This window comes from Nicotiana tabacum, chromosome 5 (assembly GCF_000715075.1).
Source record: "Nicotiana tabacum cultivar K326 chromosome 5, ASM71507v2, whole genome shotgun sequence".
Lineage (NCBI taxonomy): Eukaryota > Viridiplantae > Streptophyta > Magnoliopsida > Solanales > Solanaceae > Nicotiana > Nicotiana tabacum.
This window is the reverse complement of record NC_134084.1, coordinates 108,150,634-108,170,540: the sequence shown is the minus strand read 5'-3', so window position 1 is coordinate 108,170,540 and position 19,907 is coordinate 108,150,634. Positions and strand designations below refer to the sequence as shown.

Sequence of the window (19,907 nt, the reverse complement as noted above, 5' to 3'; positions counted from 1 at the left end):
ATACATATAAAACAGTAAAAGCAATTTATTAACATTTTTATTAACAAATAATAATGATTTCTCAATTTTTACATATTTTTTAGAACATTAATATCTAAGTTCGGATAAAAATAACATACCAGTTTAATCGCAAAAAAAAAAACACAAAATAACATGGAACATATTCAAAACAACTAATATGCATTATTTATACGAGTTTCGACATAAACAAAATTGGAATACCTACGCGAGTTTTTTACCGAGTTACTGGGTGGGTGGGTGGGGGGCTTTCTGTCGAGAACATGGGGGAAAGGGAAGGGGACGAGTACTTATATATGTAAAGCGCGGTTTATAAAAGCCCTATACATATAGCGCTTTTATAAAAAGCGCTTTACATACCTGTCTTATCAGCTTCTAGGTATATCGCGTTTATTAAAAGCGTTTAAAGAGTATAGCGCTCTTTAAAAGAGCGTTTTATATAGATATGTGACTTTTTTTTTACACATATTTCGGTCACTTGTGTCCAAAAGAACCACAATTAGGTTCTAGACTCTTTTGAGTTTAATAGTTTGATTCAGTTTCTTGAACTACATAGAAAAAACATCTTACTGGAAAATGGCATGCTACTCGAGATTAGTCAAAATGCAAGTCCACAAGTCACGTCATGAGTTCGATCACCAGATATTGGTTGGTAGAGTAACCATCGGACAACTTATGAAATTAACCAGGAAAAACCAAAGATCAATAACTATTGTGAGCACAAGAAAAAATAATTAATTAACCAAACACTAAAAACAGAAGTTAACAGGTCATCTCAACCATACTTTAGACAAAATATGAAGAGAACCGTTGACAAATGGATACAAGTATATAACAAATTACAAAAGCCATCAAGATATTCAGAAAACACTCGGGATGTTAAAAAAAAAAGGCACTTTCAAACAAGTAAATTACAAAATACAACTCTACATACAAACATTAAAAAACAATCAGAAGAATTTGTTGTATTGATCTGTGAGAGAACTCCTGAGATTGGAATATAGGCCATACAGAGAGTACTGACGAAGATTCTTCACTTCAAACCATGAATTGAAAACAGATTCATGCTTATCGGTACCAGAAAATGTAAGTTGTATTCCAAGGCTACAATCAACATTGCCACCTCGATTCTTGCAGTTAGTCCTGATAGCACAATCCTGATCGTTGAGGCACACAAAGTTAGAGTTGCCTGAGCAAGATGAGCAGCCATCTCTCTTCCAATACAAATTTTCCAGCCTACCCTTTTTGAATTCAAGTACCTATATCAAACAAGAACACCATATTCTTGTTATTAGATATCTAATCAACCGATGTAACATCAAGATCTTGTAGACAGCAATTTCACTTACCAGAGTAAAGCTTGTTACAGTGAATGTATTATTAGCAACAAAAGCAGGCAAAGACCTAGCAGCATATTTCCGACCAGCAAATGCAACCATGTAGCCTCCATAAGAATCCTGTAGTACAGTAGAAGAAACATCGGAGGTCAGAAGATGCATATGAATATAGAAAAACGAACCATCCCCAGGTAAGAAAATTGGAGGATGGAAATACACAACCATTACACAAGGAAGAGGTACGGATGAGCTTCATAAATTGCAGAATGCAGAAGGGTATTGAAAGTAAAGATGCATTTTTGCATATGTTTTCTGTAACGGTTGAAAAATAAACAGTTGTCTCTAGCTAAAAAACAGAGCTAAAACAGACTAGAGAGGAGAAGAAGCACACTAATACAAGAGTCCTTCTCACTCAGATAAGAAACAGTAAATAGAGCACTCCCCTTATTCCAATTCCCACCCTCTCCCATAAAATAAACAAGAAAAGAAAAAAGGGGAAAATAAGAGGGTTCTCAAGCCTGCAGCAGGGGGGGTTTAGATACACAATTGCAAAATGAATTGCCTCCTTTATTGAAAGAAGAAAACTTCAATGATAAAAGAGAACCGCAACAATTGTTTGTGTGTGGGAAGAAGGGGGGGGGGGGGGCTTAGACACACCTTCCAAGATAAAAGTCGAATCTACTAGAATGTAAAGCGTTGGAATGTATTCCACAGTGTTGACATCATTAACAGATCCTTTAGTTTCTACAAGTTACAGTTTGGAAGCCCGTGATCTAGTGCATGAGTTGGTACTGGGTATTTGAAATGATTCACATTTCAAGCGCCAAACTCACCTTGCTATGAACCCCGAAACACACTAAGTAGAATAGAGGGGTAGAAGGTGAAGCATATCATATTGCTTCCTCACTACACCTTTCTACTAGACAAAAGGAAAGGTTAAGGACCACTAAGCACTACTCCATCCATCCCTATCATATATAAGGTGAAATATGACTTTTAAATATTCAAATCAGCAAGCAGAAGCTACAAGCTACCTTGCGCGGACTTTCCAAAATACTGCCACATCCATGTCGGATCCTCCAAAATTGCACTACTTTTGGAGGATTCGACACGCACCCGGCCACAGTTTAGGAGAGTCCAAGCAATATAGGCTACAAGTAAGCCAAGACGGCAGCATTATTGGCCTGTCCAGATAAAAGCCCGATACAGGAATCCAGTAGCTCTGCTTTGTCTCAACGTAACAAAAATAATGCAGCAGATAGAGGTTGCTGTAAGGCGTTCAATGAAGAGTACGAGCTGCAGATGAGGGAACAAATCCAGAAGATGAGAGCCCTCGGAAGGTCAGTCATGATGCAAAACTCCAGAACCCCTGTCAGAAGTTTGCTGCTTCATTTGCAGTGATATCAAGTCAAGGGGTCAAGTAGCACACAAGGAAAAGGCATCGCAAGGCCAAAAGACAGCTTCATAGATGACCAGTCAGTTACTATTGCCCCAAATTTAAAGTTATATCTCCAACTAAAGTGGAGAACCCGTGTTATGAAAAAGACTAAGTTCACCCCAAAATTTAAAGTTAGCTCACCAAGTAAATGGAGAACCCAATTAATGAAATTGCCTTAATATTTTCGCATGATGGGCAAATGTGTATCTTGTAATTCCCAGATTGTGGCCAAAGAGGAACAAAGGCTTGACTAATCAAGCTCAAGACTCAAATTTCATTTTTTGAGAAAGTAAAAGAAAATTGAAGACTCGCATTTTACTTTCTTAAACCTCTCAAGCCATTTGCTCTACCCTCACTTGGGTAAGAGAGGCAGCCCCATTATCTCCGAGTTTCAAAGGATGCGGTTGGTCCCAGATGGATTTCTCAGTCATAAAAAAAAGATCTTTAAATATTTAAAGCATAGAATTTTTTTTATTCTTGATGTTTTGTTACTATTTTCTATTAGAAGTTACCAATAAGTTTCACAGAATTGCTTTCAATAATTATATAAACGATTGCAATTGTTTACTTGTTGATGTTTTTCTAGTAACCTATAAGTTGCACATTACCAATGGCTCCTAAAGCAAAATTCACAAATGCATTAAGGCATAGACATTGAGTTGAGGGTCGGTTGGAAACAACCTCTCTATCTCCACAAGGTAGGGATAAGGTCTGCGTACACAATACCCTCCCCAGACCCCACTATGTAGGATTATAGTGGGTATGTTGTTATTAAAGCATAGACATTAGGCAAACAGCACCAACAAGAGTAAGATAGAATTAGTGATGATAGGCAAACATAAGATTAAGAACGAAACAAGCAGCACATGCCCAAGTACTAATGGAAAATTCAGATAGTTAAAAATGATGAATATTGTTCCAGAAAAGGAAAGAAGCATTCATCACTATAAGAATATTACTGATAAAGTTCAACAGTTCTAGTTCTAGAGTTAAAAATAAAGGGATATTTGGCCAAACCAAACAGAGAGAAAACAGATGTTTAGGAATAATCGTCCAACATTGACTTAAAATGAATGTGATAAAAACGATAACATAAGATAAAGCCAAGAAGAAAGGACGAATCTCATTAAGTTCTTCATACATGCTAATTACCAAGTACCCTCTTTGTCCTAATTTAGGCTACATTTTCCTTTTTAGTCTGATCCAAAACGAATGACACTATTTTATATTTGCTAACAATTTAACTTTAAACTTCTCGTTTGGCCACAAAATTGTCTATGGTATGTTTCAAACCTCAAGTTTCAAAATTCTTTTTTTCCCTAAAACTTTGTATCTAACAACTCACATAAATTAAGGAGGGAGTAGAACTTTTTCTAGGAAGACAATGTCCAAAATACTCTGGTTATAAGTTTCTACCTTCACTAAGACATGATCAAGACTCAAAATTAAGAACAATGACATCCCTATTCGTTTTCCCTTAACCCCCTTCTTTTTTTCCCTAAAACTTTGTATCTAGACAAACAACTCACATAAATTAAGGAGGGAGTAGAACTTTTTCTAGGAAGACAATGTCCAAAATACTCTGGTTATAAGTTTCTACCTTCACTAAGACATGATCAAAACTCAAAATTAAGAACAATGACATCCCTATTCGTTTTCCCTTAACCCCCCCCCCCCCCACACACACACACACACACAAACCTAATCTAAAACCAGAACAAACCCATGTCAGATCTAACCCCATTTCACCATATTTCCATAAGTAAACAATAAAAAGCTCAACTTTCAGGCAATTGAACCCAATAGAGAGAGAAAAAAAGACAGAGCAAAGTGGGGAAGATCGATCATACAGGGAAAAAGTTGGTAGTGTTGATAGTAAGGAGAGAGATCTCATCCACTCTAGGTCTGAACACAGCAAGCTGAGAATTTGCTGACGAAAGAGAGAGCCTTTTATCGCAAGGAGACAACTGAACTGAACTGTTGAGGAAAAATGATGTTCTTGAACTAAATGCAATCCCAAAACTAAACCCATCTGATTTCTGCACCTTTGCATCAGCGCAGGGTGAGTACACGTGGTTCGTATCACTGCGCGATTGTGCTAAAAGGGGCAGAGATGAGATTAGTAGAAAGAATAGTGATAAAAGCCTTTGAATCGCCATTGTTAGAGGGTTGTGATTTTGTGAAGAAGAAAAAAAGACGGGAGTGGAAAAGCCAGCGGACAATTTGGGAAGGCCAGAGAAGGTACACCAGTATTGTACCTAACACAACATGTTGTCAATCTTTTATTTATGTTCAGAAAATATTACCAAAATATTATCATTAATTCATTATGGTTAATAGAGTGCTCCTCCGGTTCAAAATAAGCAAAATTTTTTTTATTGTTTTCGCACATATTAAGAAACTCACATTTTCATATTAATTAGCAATAAAATTGACCATATTAATTTTTACTAGCTATTCAGATAAATACTCCTATCACATACTTCAATATTATTTACTCCAAGGATAATGTAGGGAAAAAATAATTAATTCAGTCTTGAAATCTGGAAAAATCACTTATTTTGGACAAAAAAAACCAAAAAATTACTTATTATGGACCGGAGGGAGGAGTATTTTTGGTCTTTTTTCGAATTATGAGTTTAGTCCTTGTGACTAGATACAGCAGAACCTGTCTAAATTAATACTCGCTAAAGTAATAAACTCTTTAAGATAATATTTTTCTCCGATTCCGACTTGGGCCAGTGAAAAAAATCATCAATTTCGATAGAATAATAAGATAATATATTTTCGGAAGACCCCTATATAAATATATGGTCCTATTAATATTATAAATTAATAATTCTTTAAAATTACAAAAATATCTAAGACAATTTAGTGAAATATAATTCTAGTATTTTTTGTTTTTTCTTAAAATTTAAATCTAGTTGAAGCTCATATCTAACTTTTTTTATTGCATCCAAAAGTTCTGGTGTTGTCTTCTCGAACTGTATCAAAAAATTGTGAAGAGTTCTAGACGCGATAAGTGTTTCCTTACTCGTAACTGATTCCAAAGGTATTGTATCGTCTTCAACTTCATCATCAATATTGTTTTCTCCGATGGTATCCATAATTTCTTCTAAGCTTTGGACCTCCGAACATGTATCATTTTCACCCGGGTAATCTAACAGGCAATTGACATCCATTTTATTGCCGTAACCGAGATCATTAATCATGACCTTGTTCATGAATATCGTTAGGCTTCATCCCTCGAACGAATTTTTGCAGTGTCGAAAACAATTTGCTATTGTCTCTTGCTAAACATTTGTCGTCCAAGCCGCGATCACAAGATTGATAGCATCCAAAATATTAATCTTTCCTGGATCAGTTTGTCCCGTTATAACCTTCTAATTTCCTACGGTAAAATTTATGGCGATAATGCATCTTGAAAGCTCTTATTATCCAATCATCACAAGGCTGAAATTTTAATGTCATGTTGGGTGGCAAAAAAAGCAATTCAACATTTTGTAGTCTTTCAATATTTCTTGGTGTGATGACCCAAAAGGTCATCTTCTATTTTAGAATTCAATTTCGTGTTCCGAGGCCTTAAAATCTCATTTTATTTTTTCTCGATTTACGTGCATAGTTAGGGCGTATATCCAGAAAGCTTTTATGTGAAAAATTGAGCAAAATAATAATTTTTAGCCTAAAAAGTTGATTTTGTTGACTTCGGTCAACATTTTGGGTAAACGGACCCGGACCCGTATTCTGACGGTCCCGGTGGGTCCATAGTAAATATGGGACCTATGCCTGGAATCGAATTCCGAGGTCCCTAGCCCGAGAAATAATTTTTTGATAAAAATTGTGAAACTGAAATTATAAAGGTTTTAAGAAATTGGTTAATAATTGATCTTGTTGATACTGGGTTCGTATTGTGGTTCTGGAGCCCGATACAGGTCCGTTATGATATTTATACTATCTGTGAAATTTGGTGAGAAACGGAACTGATTTCACGTGATTTGGACCTTTGGTTGAGAAAATAGAAGTTTTGAAACTATCTTGAAAATTTCATGCAATTTGGCGCTAAATTCGTAGTTCTAGCTGTTATTTGACTTTTTCATCGCACGATCAAGTTCGTATGATGTTTTAAGACTTGTGTGCACGATTGGTTTGGAGCCCCGAGGGCTCAGTGAGCTTTAGATAGGCTAAGGAGTGATTTAGACTTAAAAAGTTTTGCTGGTATGCTTCAGGTCTACAGACTGGCTCGCAAATGCGAGCCTAGGCAGGGGCTGGGTAGCTTCAATTGCGAAGAATAAGTCCGCATTTGCAGAAGCCAGGGATCGCATTTACGATAAAATGTTCGCATTTGCGATGGCTGCAGAAATGCGAGGAGTTCGCATTTGTGATACTTTTCTCGCATTTGCGAGCTTCGCAAATGCGAAGCTCAGATCGCAAATGTGACATCTACAGCTGATAAGTTTGGACTTAGACGAGATTTTTCATTCATTCCCTCATTTTTCAAAACCTAAACCTCACGAGGCGATTTTTCAAAGGCTATTTCTTCCCCAAATCATAGCTAAATGATTCTTAACTCATTTCTTTCAATCTTTTACATCTTTTTACAAGATTTCATCCTAGAATCTAAGGTTTTCATGGTGGAATTGGGGATTTTTGGATAGAAATTAGGAATTTCGAAATTTGGGGATTTAGACCTCAAATTGAGGTCGGATTCCAAAACCAATTGTATATCCGGACTCTGGGGTAAATGTGTAATCGGGTTTTGGTCCGAATTTCGGGTTCTGACCAAGCGGGCCCGGGGTTAGTTTTTTTACTTTTTGGGAAAAATGTTGGGAAACCTATAATTATGCATTGGAATTGATTTCTTTAGCGATAACTGATGTTATTAAGTTAATTATGACTAGATACGAGTGGATTGGAGGTGGAATCTAGAGGAAAAGCGGTAATTGAGCTTTGAGTTGGCCGTTGGATTGAGGTAAGTATTTGGTCTAACTTTGACTTGAGGGATTAGGGATCCCCAACTTAATTACTATGTGAAATCCATGTCTGTGGCATATAGGTGAGGTGACGAGTACTTATCCGCCGCTAAAATTATCTGTTTAGCATGTTTCTTTCCCCGTTCCTATTATATTGTCTTCCTGTCTTAACTGCTACATGCCTATCGGTGCTTCCATGTCTAATTGCTTCTTGTCAAATGTTGTTTTCTTTATTGAAGGTATTAATTATTTCGTAGTTTCATTGTGTTACGTTATTTGTTTAAGCTGGTTTACCGGTGTTTCATAGTATATTTGGGTTGGTCTCGCTGTGGAGTATTAATTGAGTGAAGTTTCATAGTTGTATAGCCTTCTGCTTGCTTTGGTTTGAGGCTTAAATATTGTGGAGGGTTTCGAGCTAAATTGTGAAATACTTGTTCTTATTTTATAATTGGTACTGATATGGTGGGATGGGGTTGCACGGCGCAACAGGAGGAATAAAGATGATATATTGAGGAGGAATAAGGGTGAAATGTGATTGTCTGGTGGGATCGGGTTGCGCGCCGCAATAGGAGTAATACGGATGAACTGGTGGGATCGGGTTTCACGCCGCAACAGGAGGAATAAGGGTGATATATTAAGGAGCAATAAGGGTGGATTGGTGGGATCGGGTTGCACGCCGCATGTTGATACCCAATTTTTCCCTATATATTTTTAATATGCATAAATACTTTCAAAATAGCATACATGCATACATAAGCATGCACAAGGTTTTTATAAATTTTCTATAATTTTAAAGATTATAAATTAATTTATTTCCTCCCTTTTTTAAATCCCAAATAATTATCTCTCAAATTATTATTGTGGTAATTTAGTCATTTAAATTCTATATTTATGCCAAAATATTGATAAAATATTTTTTAGTGCATTTTTATAGTTACATTTATATTTTTACAACTAATTTGCATATAATTGCAATATTAGCCCTATTAATGTATAATTACATTTATAAGCATAAAATCGACCTTCTATATTTTTAAAATGTTGAATATCTATTTTAAATCATTTTAGTATAGGAAATTATTTTTTAGAAATTATCTATTGTTTATTATAAATTATATGGGGATACATTGGCTATTTAAAATCTAGCCAAATTGCATTTCAATTTAGACTCAATTAAACCCAATACCCCAGCCCAATTTCGGATTAAATAACCCGACCTAGGCCCTTAATGCACCTACCCGACCCAAAACCTATCAAATCCTGGCCGTTGATCTTTTAGATCAACAGCCCCCGTTTAGTCTTGCCTTTTTTATTCAAAACGACCACCCAACCCTAACCATTTTCCCACATCCGCCGCCCTAGGATCCTCTCCTCTCTCAAAACACTCTCAACCTAACCCTAGCCCTTCAACCGCCGACCTCTCTTCTCCGGTCATCTTCGGTGACCTCCCATCGTCTCCTAAGCCTCCAATGGCTTCTCTCATGCCATGCCTACCTTCTCTAAGGTTTTCAAGGGCCCAAGGCCATGCTGACTTGCATTTAGGGTTCGTCATTTGTCTGTTCTTGGTTACTCCAGTGTGATTTCGAGCAAAATCATGCTGTATTTGTTACGATCCTTAGGATTCTAGTCAGGTTCTTTCATCTCTATATGGGTTTCTTTTGAAACCCTAATTTCTTCCTATATCTTCTAGATCTGCACAGATATAGGACGATTTGAGTTTGTTTCTTTAATGTTTTACACTGTCCTCGGAACTCTTTACAAGAATCGTTGATTTTAAGTGTTTTCCACCTGCTTCTAAAAACTAGGGTTTTGGAAGTTCTTTTTAAAACCTTGTTTAACTGATTCTTTGTGTTTAAACTTCTATTTCTTGCATTATTTTAACTAATTCTATGAGTTTATCACATCTTTAACTCGTTTATGTTGAAAGCCCTAATTTTCTAGGTTTCTTCATTTGGTTTTGTGACTGACCGGTTCTTATTTGAGTTTCTGTAACTATCTTGCCTCGAATATGTTTCTATTGAGTTTCTTAGCCTAACTTACATCAACTCTATGTGCTTGTGTTCATCTTGACTGTTCAAAACTTGCCTCTTTCTATCAGTGCTATTTAACCTTCATGTTTGGTATGTCTGGTTATTCTTATCTCACTCTATTTATATGCTAGAAGATTGACTCATGACTTTCTCTTTGATTGATTCTGGATTCCCTATTTCATGGTTTGATTGGAAAACCTTCCTTTAAACCTTCGATTCCTACCCTTTCTATTCAAATTGATTGATTCGCCTACCTTATCTGCATTGGTACTTTATTCTTACTGACTATCTCCTTAATTAGAGTTTTCTGAACTTAGCCCTAATTGTTTACCCTATACTTACTATATTTGAAATCTTTCCTTATTGGTCGTGCATTGATTTCTTTCCTTATTTGTTACTTGTCCTTACCGCTTGAACTGATTCCTTAAATTAATGGAGTACTTGTACTGATTTGCTCTAATTGGTTCTGAGTTCCATAATTACTATACTATTGTGATTCTTGCCTTATTTACCTAGTTTCGAACTACTATATATACATACTCTCTAATTAACACAAACACACGAATACATTGGTTCAAAAAGCTCTCTCACACTCAATAGGTTAATGGGAATTCACTTGTCTCTCTCAAGGAAAGGTCACAAGTCCGGCTCTAAGTACCATATGCTTGACCCTCATGTAAGTATCCACTAATGCGAGCATCAGCCAACTCAAGATCATATAGGGCTTTTGTGGAGTCAATGTGAAGGCTTTTGGTTCAGGGTAGGAAAAGTTGTTGGTCTATATGGGTTCCATCTTCCCTTAAGCACTTTTTTTGATTCATTTTGGCACAATTCTCTTTGACTCTTTGAGCATTTCACTTCTTTTCAAGGAGTTAGAGAGACACATTGTCACTCTTTCTTATGCAATTCACAGCATTTCTTCTTTTTCTACTTTTTTCCACACCTTTTTCACTTTTGTTTGTCTTGAATCCCGTTTTATTCTTTGCACATTGGCTTTCTTTTTCTCTTTTTCTTTTATTTCTTTTTCATCGCCTTCCTTTCCTTTTGCTTTTGTACCTTTTACCACTTTGTTTCCTTTCTTGTCTCTCCCCCTCAAACTTAGACTTTTGCAATACTCAAGGGACGATTTGGGGGCCAAGATAGGGTATAATTTAGAATGGGTATAGGCTTGTAGCATTGGTTCTTGAAAGAAAAAGGTTTAAGGCTCAAAAGGGTTAGCTAGGGATTATATCCTTGGTAGGCTATGGAATTGTTCGACTATTAGTTGGATCAAGGAGAGCCTATAATCACTTCTTAAGTCGAATTTCACTCAAAATTTTGCCTCAACAAACATTCACGGCAAGTTCTAGACCATTGGCTCGGGACTTGGACTCACAATTCGATCAGTAAAAGCAAGTACGAGAAGTCTTATCTAGGGGAACGAGGTTCTAAAAAGCAAAATGACCAGTCGGGTCGTTACATTCTCCACCTCTTAAATAAACGTTCGTCCTCGAACAGGTTTAGATTCATACCTGAAGTGCCGAATAAGCGTGGATATCTGCTCTGCATGTCCTCCTCGGACTCCCAGGTCGCCTCTTCGACTGATTGGCCCCTCCACTGGACCTTTACCGCAGAAATTCTCTTGGATCTCAACCGGTGGTCCTGCCTATCAACAATGGCAACTAGTACTGAATAGTACTGAAGTCTAACACATGGGACAAGTCGGCGTAATACTTCCGCAGCATAGATACGTGAAAAACTGGATGAACTCTCGATAAGTTGGGAGGTAAAGCAAACTCATAAGCAACCTCCCCAACTCGCCTCAACACCTCAAATGGGCCAATAAATCTTGGGCTCAACTTGCCCTTCTTCCTGAATCTCATAATACCCTTCATCGGCGAGACTTTCAGGAGAACCTTCTCACCGACCATGAATGATACATCACACGACTTCTGATCTGCATAACTCTTCTGTCTTGACTGTGCTGTGCGAAATCTTTCCTGAATCAACTTTACCTTTTCCAAGGCATCTTTCACCAAGTCTGTACCATATAACTTAGCCTCACCAGGCTCAAATCACCCGATAGGGGAACAACATCGCCGACCATATAAAGCCTCAAATGGAGCCATCTCAATGCTGGACTGATAGCTGATGTTGTAAGCAAACTTGGCCAAAGGCAAGAACTGATCCCACTGTCCTCCAAAGTAAATCACACATGCCCTAAGCATGTCCTCCAAAATCTGAATTGTTCGCTCTGACTGTCTGTCATTCTGAGGATGGAATGCTGTGCTACAGCTGAGCTCTACACGGGTCCCCAACTCACTCTGAACAGCTCTCCAGAAATGCAAAGTGAACTGAGGTCCTTTATTTGATATGATGGAAACGGGCACACCGTGCAACCAAACTATCTCCCGAATGTAGCCAACCTCTCTGAAGTATAAGTAGTCACCAGTGGAATAAAGTGGGCCGACTTGGTCAACCTATCGACAATGATCCAAGCTGCATCAAACTTCCGCAATGTCCGCGGCAACCCGACTACGAAGTCCATAGTAATGTGCTCCCACTTCCACTCAGGTATTGGCATCTGCTGCAATAGTCCTGGCCTCTGGTGCTCATACTTAACCTACTGACAATTCAAACACCGAGCCACATACTCAACTATGTCTTTCTTCATTCACTGCCACCAATAATGCTGTCTTAGGTCACGATACATCTTCGTAGCACCCGGATGAATGGAATATCGTGAACTGTGTGCCTCCTCTAGAATCCTCTCCCTCAAGCTATCAACATTAGGAACACATAGGCGACCCTGGAGTCGTAGAACACCATCCTCCCCAATAGAAACCTCCTTTGGCACTACCCTGTAGCACCGTCTCTCTGAGAACTGCCAAATGCGGATCATCGAACTGCCGAGCCTTGATCTGCCCCAAAAGTGAAAACCGAGCAACAACACATGCAAGGACTCGGCTGGGCTCTGAATGTCCAACCTCACAAGTCTGTTAGCCAAGGACTAAATGTCCAAAGCTAGTGGCCTCTCCTCCGCTGAAATGAATGCCAAGCTACCAAACTCTCTGTTTTCCTACTCAAGGCATCCGCGACCACATTTGCCTTGCACGGATGATAAAAAATGGTGATGTCATAATCCTTTAGTAACTCAATCCATCTACACTGCCTCAAATTAAGATCCCTCTGCTTGAACAAATGCTGCAAGCTGCAATGATTAGTGTAAACCTCATAGGACACCCCATACAGATAATGCCTCCATATCTTAAGAGCATGAACAATCGCTACTAACTCCAAGTCGTGCACATGGTAGTTCTTCTCATGAATCTTTAGCTGACACGAAGCATATGCAATAACTCGCCCATCCTGCATCAACACACATCCCAAGCCGATGCGTGAAGTGTCACAATATACCATATACATCCCTGAACCGGAAGACAACACAAGAACCGGTGCTGTAGTCAAAGCTGCCTTAAGCTACTAAAAGCCCGTCTCACAATCATCGGACCAACGGAAGGGAGCACCCTTCTGGGTCAATCTAGTCAGAGGTGATGTGCAATAGATGAAAAACCCTGCACGAATCGACGGTAATAACCTGCTAACCCCAGGAAACTCCTGATCTCGGTCACTAAAGTAGGACGTGGCCAACTCTAAATTGCCTCAATCTTCTTGGGATCCACCTTAATACCCATCTCCTGACACAATATGCCCAAGAATGCCACTGACTCTAGCCAAAACTCACACTTGGAGAACTTAGCATATAGTTTCTGCTCTCGTAAGGTCTGAAGCACTACTCTCAAATGCTGCTCGTGCTCTCCCAGGCTACGTGAGTATATCAAGATGCGTCAATGAAGATAATAACAGAGGAATCAATATAAGGTTTGAACACCATGTTCATCAAGTCCATAAACGCCGCAGGGGCATTAGTCAAGCAAAAGGACATCACCAGAAACTCATAATGACCATATCTGGTACGGAAAGCAGTCTTCAGAATATCTGAGTCCCGAATCTTCAACTGATTACCCTAATCTCAAGTCGATCTTAGAGAACACCCTAGCACCCTACAACTGGTCAAACAAATCATCAATACGCGTCAACGGGTACTTGTTCTTGATGGTAGCCGTGTTCAACTGGCGGTAATCAATGCACATTCGCATGGTCCCATCCTTCTTCTTTACAAACAACATTGGTGCACCCTAAGGTGACACACTCGATCTAACAAACCACTTTGCCAACAACTCCTCAAGCTGCTCCTTCAACTCCTTCAACTCTTTCGGAGCCATATGGTACGGTGGGATAGATATAGGCTGGGTACCTAGAGCCAAATCAATAAAGAAATCAATATCACGATCCGGTGGCATGCTAGGAAGGTCAGAAGGAAACACATCGGCGAACTTCCGGACTATTGGAACTGAATCAATCGTCGAAGATTTTGCGGTGGTGTCCCGAACATAAGCTAAATAAGCCAAATAACCCTTCTCATCTATATGTCGAGCCTTCAGAAAAGAGATAACCCGACTAGATGTATTAACTGAGGAACACTTCCACTCCAGCCTTGGCAACTCTGGCTGCTAATGTAACAGTCTTAGAATGGCAATCTAGGATGGCGTGGTATGGGGATAACCAATCCATGCCCAGGATGACCTCAAAGTCGGTCATATCAAGCATCATGAGATCTGCTCTAGTCACGAAACCACAAAATGTGACCACACAGGAACGGTAGATCCGGTCCACAACCACAAAATCGCCCACAGGAGTGGACACATGAACGAGAGTACCCAAGGGCTCACGAAAAATATCTAGGAAATGAGCAAACAGAGATGACACATATGAATAGGTAGACCTTGGATCAAATAGCACTGAAGTATCCCTACCGCAGACAGAAATAGTACATGTGATAACGACATCTGAGGCTAATGCATCTAGTCTGGCCGGAACAGCATAGAATCTGGCTGGAGTGCCGGCTGGCTGGAGTGCCGGCTGGCTGGCCTTCACCCGACTGAGCAGTAGCTGGTTGACCTCTCCCTATCTAGCCTCCACCTTTAGGATGGCCCCTGCCAGTCTGTCCCCCCGCCTTTAGGCGGCTGGGCAACCGGTGCTGTAATCATGGGTTGTTGACTTTGCTGTACTGCCTTGCCCCGAAGCCTGGGGCAGTATCTCCTCATGTGACCAAGGTTTTCGCACTAAAAACAACCCCGCGGTGCAGCGACCTGCTGCCCTGATGTCTGACCCTGATGGCCTGTAGACCCATTAGAAGAAGCCTGAATAATAGCTTGTGATAGCATCAAGAACAAGGATATAGTTAAGGACAATGATAGAGATGATAGAGTTTTGGAAGCTCCAAGGCCATTTACAAGATCTCAAGCTAAAGAGTTGCAAGCTAAGGTTGCTAGACTTCAATGGCAAATAAAGAAGCTTTTAATTGTAGAGGAAGAGCTCAAGCCCAAAGGAGATGAATTGTCCAAGTTTTACAATTATTTGGTAGTCCAAATTGAAGTCCAAGAGGAGGAAGATTGGGTTACCAAATCAGCCCTTGAAGTCCACCAATAGGGCTCAAAATGACCTTAAAAGAGGTCCAAAAGGGGGTGTTTCAAAAGGAGCCCAATTGGAGTCCAAACCAATGGCCCAAACTAATAGTTTTAAGGCCCAAATCTGCCCCAAAAGGATTTGGCCGCCCCCCACTTAATTTTGATGGCTTTTGTTACCCCTTAGGAGCCACCTACCTAAGTTTGATGGCTATTGTGACCCCTAGCAGCCCCCTACCTAATTTAGATGACTTTTTAGCAACCCCCTACATTATTTTAAGTGCTTTTAACTCCTATAAATAAGGAGTTCTTCTCATTCATAAGACACAACATTTATTGATTAAGTATATCATACTTTGAGAGTTCTTTTGAACCTTTGTTACTTGTGCTTTGAGATTTATCTTTCAACCTTTACTAGTTCTTAGTTCAAGGTAGTAAGATTACTTCTCTTTTATGATATCTTTGATTCCTTTGTGGTATTCTTAGAAGGCGATTAATACTAGTTATTAATTGTTGTCTCAAGTTACTCGTAAAGTGGTCAAGATCCGAATCTATTGTTTTGATTTGCTTTTTAAGTAAAGGCGTTTGTTTTGTTCCATAAATCAAGACGTTGTTACTTTGATCTTGTCAAGGCTATAGAACTTACGTTCTTGGAAGTTCTTGGAATTCTTTCCTTGAATTCTTCTCATATCCTTTATTTTCATCTCTTTAATTCTAGTTGTTTAATTCCTTGTTGTTATTGCTTCCGCATTTACTTCTCAAATTCTTACTCTAATTTGGATTCCCGACCTAGTTGTTATCAAGTGGTATCAGAGCGGTTTTTTTATCAAGATTTCGTTCTTGGTAAGTCTTGGGATTTCTTGAATACTAAGAGCAAAGCAAAGAAAAGAAAAAAAAAATTTAAAAAATGAAAATCAGTTTTTAGAACAAAAAATAGAATTGGGTGCTCTCCGGGATATTTCTTTTGTATCTAATTTGTTACCAAAAATTAACAAAGGAAACAAGAAGAGGGGATCTTAGATTTTCTTACTCTTTCTAATCTAAACATATAATCCTTTCCTTTTTGTTCGCGTCATGTTTCAACCGAACCTAATAGTTCTAGGATTTGGTTTTTCTTTCATTAGTTCCCAAAAAATCTGAATTCTACTACTAAGAATTTCATACGAGTTGGGTTTATTTATAAATCTACAAAGTATTTTGTTCAAAGGTTATTCCGAAAAAAAAAGAGAGCTAATTTTTGTGATACAGTTTACACTTTTTTTTAAAGATGTCGCATACAGGTAGTGATGATGAACGAAGGGTTCTCCAAGAAGCTGAAATCAAAGCAAGAAATGATTTTACCTTGCAAGCTATGCATCAACAATTTGAAAGGTTGAATTTGCAACTCCAAGAGATGAGGGATACCATTGCTGATCAAAATGATACAATAGCTGAACTTAGGAGGGAAAATAATGTTAGACCCCAAGCTAGGAGAAATGTACCCCATGCTCCCATTGTAAATCAAGAAAACCCTATAGATGATTTTAATGATATTGATTTTGATAGGGTGGGAAGAGATAGGAGGGGACAAAGAGGTAGAGTAGAAGATGACAATATAAGTAGTATAAAGATGAAGATGCCATCATTCAAGGGAGCAAGGGACCCAGACTTGTACCTTGATTGGGAGAGAAAGGTTGAAGCCATCTTTGATTGTCACAACTACTCTGAGGGTAAGAAAGTTAAACTTGCTGTTGTTGAGTTTTCTGACTATGCTGCTATTTGGTGGAAAAAGCTTGCTAGGGACAGATTGCAAGAAGGACAAGCACCAGTTGCTACTTGGGCTGAGATGAAGAGGGTGATGAGGAAGAGATTCGTGCCATCACACTTTCAAAGAGAGCTACAACAACGTCTTCAAACATTGAAGCAAGGGTCCATGTCTGTGGATGAGTACTTTAAGGCTATGGATATGGCTATGATCCAAGCTAATTGTACAGGGGAAGAAGAGGCTACAATGGCTAGGTTTTTAAATGGTTTAAATAAGGAAATAGCTGATGTAGTAGAATTACAACAATATGTAACAATAGATGAGTTAGTTGATTTGTCTGTAAAGATAGAAAATCAAAATAAAAGAAAGCAGACTAGCTCGTGGAAAGGTTGGACAAGCACCATCTCCAAGAAGCCATGGCCATATCATGAGATGAAGAGTTCTTCTAGACCTCAAGAAGACAAGGGTAAAGGTAAATTTGAGAACAAAGAGGGAGGTAAAACCTTTAACCCTAAACCTTTTACACCTTCTAGTTCTATTCAATGTCATAAATGTAAAGGAAGGGGACATATGATGCATGAATGTCCAAGTAGAAGAAACATCATTCTTAGAGAAGATGGAGGATATGAGAGTGAAAAAAGTGAGCTTGAGGAAAAAGAAAAGAAAGAAGGCCAAGAATTAGAAAAAAAGAGAGATGGCCGAGAGAAAGAGAAAGAGGGCAGCAATTTGAGAGAAGAGATAAAAAAGGGTTTGAATGAAAAAATAGACAGTTTTGGTGAGAGGAAAGAGGTTAAGGAAAGAAAAAAGAGAGTTTTTATATAAAAACCAAAGAGTGTTTAAATGCAAGAAAAGAGGGGCTGCCCATAATACTACTTACTTACAAAGAGACTTTGATTAATTCTGAGTTGCTAACTTCTTCTTTGCCAAGTAGTATTTCTTCTCTTTTGCAGGATTTTGAAGATGTCTTTCCAGAAGATATTCCTAATGGATTGCCACCTTTACGTGGCATTGAGCATCAAATTGATTTTGTACCTGGATCACAAATCCCAAATAGGCCAGCCTATAGGAGTAATCCAGAAGAGACAAAAGAACTTCAAAGGCAAGTTGAGGAGTTGCTTGAGAAAGGTTTTGTGAGAGAGAGCATGAGCCCTTGCTCGGTTCCCATCCTATTGGTACCAAAAAAGGATGGAACTTGGAGGATGTGCGTGGATTGTAGAGCAATCAACAAGATTACGGTAAAGTATCGCCACCCTATTCCTCGTCTTGATGACATGTTGGATCAATTACATGGATCCAAAATCTTTTCTAAAATTGATCTAAAAAGTGGTTACCATCAGATTCGAATGAATCCTGGAGATGAATGGAAAACTGCTTTTAAGACCAAATATGGGCTTTATGAGTGGTTAGTTATGCCTTTCGGCTTGACTAATGCACCTAGCACTTTCATGAGATTAATGAATCATGTTTTTAAGGATTTTCATGGAAAATTTGTTGTGGTGTACTTCGATGATATCTTGGTCTTTTCTAACACTTTAGAAGAGCATGTAGAACACCTAAAACAAGTTTTTGAAGTTCTTAGAAAGCAATTTTTATTTGCTAATCTTAAAAAGTGTACTTTTTATGTGGATCGTGTGATTTTCTTGGGTTTTGTTGTTAGTTCTAAAGGAGTTGAGGTTGATGAAGAGAAAATCAAAGCAATAAAAGAATGGCCTAAACCTAAGAGTATAACTGAAGTTAGGAGTTTTCATGGACTTGCTAGTTTTTATAGAAGGTTTGTGAGAGACTTTAGTACCATTGCTTCTCCTTTAACTGAAGTTATTAAAAAGGATAAGATTTTTAAATGGGGAAAAGAACAAGATGATGCTTTTAACTTGTTGAAAGAAAAGTTATGTTCTGCTCCATTGTTACAATTGCCTGATTTTTCTAAATCTTTTGAAATTGAATGTGATGCTTCGAGCAAAGGAATAGGTGCTGTTTTGATGCAAGATTCTAAACCTATTGCCTACTTTAGTGAAAAGTTAAGTGGAGCCACATTGAACTATTCCACTTATGACAAAGAGCTATATGCTTTGGTAAGGGCTTTAGCCACATGGCAACATTACCTGTGGCCAAGAGAGTTTGTCATTAAAACTGATCATGAATCCTTGAAATACTTGAAGAGTCAAGGTAAGCTTAGTAGAAGGCATGCTAAGTGGGTTGAATTCATTGAAACGTTTCCTTATGTAATTTCTTACAAACAAGGGAAAGAAAATGTTGTTGCTGATGCACTTTCAAGGAGGTATATCTTAGTTTCTACCCTGACTTCTAAATTAATGGGTTTTGATCAAATCAAGGGACTTTATGCTAATGATGTTGATTTTGGCAAAATTTTTGCAGATTGTAAGTTGAGTCCTTTTGAGAGGTTTAACCGCCAAGATGGCTTTCTCTTTAAGGAAAATAAGTTGTGTATTCCTAATTGCTCTTTACGTGAAGTATTTGTAAGGGAAGCACATTGTGGAGGGCTTATGGGACACTTTGGAGTCCCAAAGACACTAGACATACTGGCCGAAAATTTCTTTTGGCCTGGAATGAGAAAAGATGTTGAAAGAATGTGCGCACAGTGTTTGGAATGTAAACAAGCTAAATCTAAAGTGTTACCACATGGTCTTTACACGCCATTACCTGTTCCTACTTCGCCTTGGATTGATATTTCCATGGATTTTGTGTTAGGTTTGCCTAGAACAAGATATGGTAAGGATAGTATTTTTGTTGTGGTAGATAGGTTCTCCAAAATGGCTCATTTTATTCCTTGTTTAAAGACTAATGATGCCTCACATGTTGCTGATCTTTTTGTAAAAGAGGTTGTCAAATTTCATGGTATACC

The 19,907-nt window shown here is 38.4% G+C and overlaps 1 protein-coding gene across 1 annotated transcript; it reads right to left on the bottom strand.

Annotated features, from left to right (window-relative positions):
• Positions 1–749: 749 nt before the first annotated feature.
• On the bottom strand, positions 750–5,061 carry LOC107790292 (uncharacterized). The gene is made up of 3 exons (XM_016612209.2): positions 4,644–5,061; positions 1,368–1,475; positions 750–1,277 (listed from the first exon to the last, which is right to left on the bottom strand). Exons 1-3 carry the CDS (start codon positions 4,950–4,952, stop codon positions 969–971), a joined length of 726 nt encoding a protein of 241 aa, XP_016467695.1. The 5' UTR covers positions 4,953–5,061; the 3' UTR covers positions 750–968.
• Between the last annotated feature and the right edge of the window lie 14,846 nt (positions 5,062–19,907).

Bases quoted from the DNA above. Each gene is read 5' to 3' on its own strand.
- LOC107790292 (XM_016612209.2), bottom strand. From the start codon at position 4,952: ATGGCGATTCAAAGGCTTTTATCACTATTCTTTCTACTAATCTCATCT. The intron at 1,476-4,643 runs GTATGATCGATC...ACTGTACTACAG, and splicing joins ACACTACCAACTTTTTCCCT to GATTCTTATGGAGGCTACAT. The intron at 1,278-1,367 runs GTAAGTGAAATT...TGTTTGATATAG, and splicing joins CTGTAACAAGCTTTACTCTG to GTACTTGAATTCAAAAAGGG.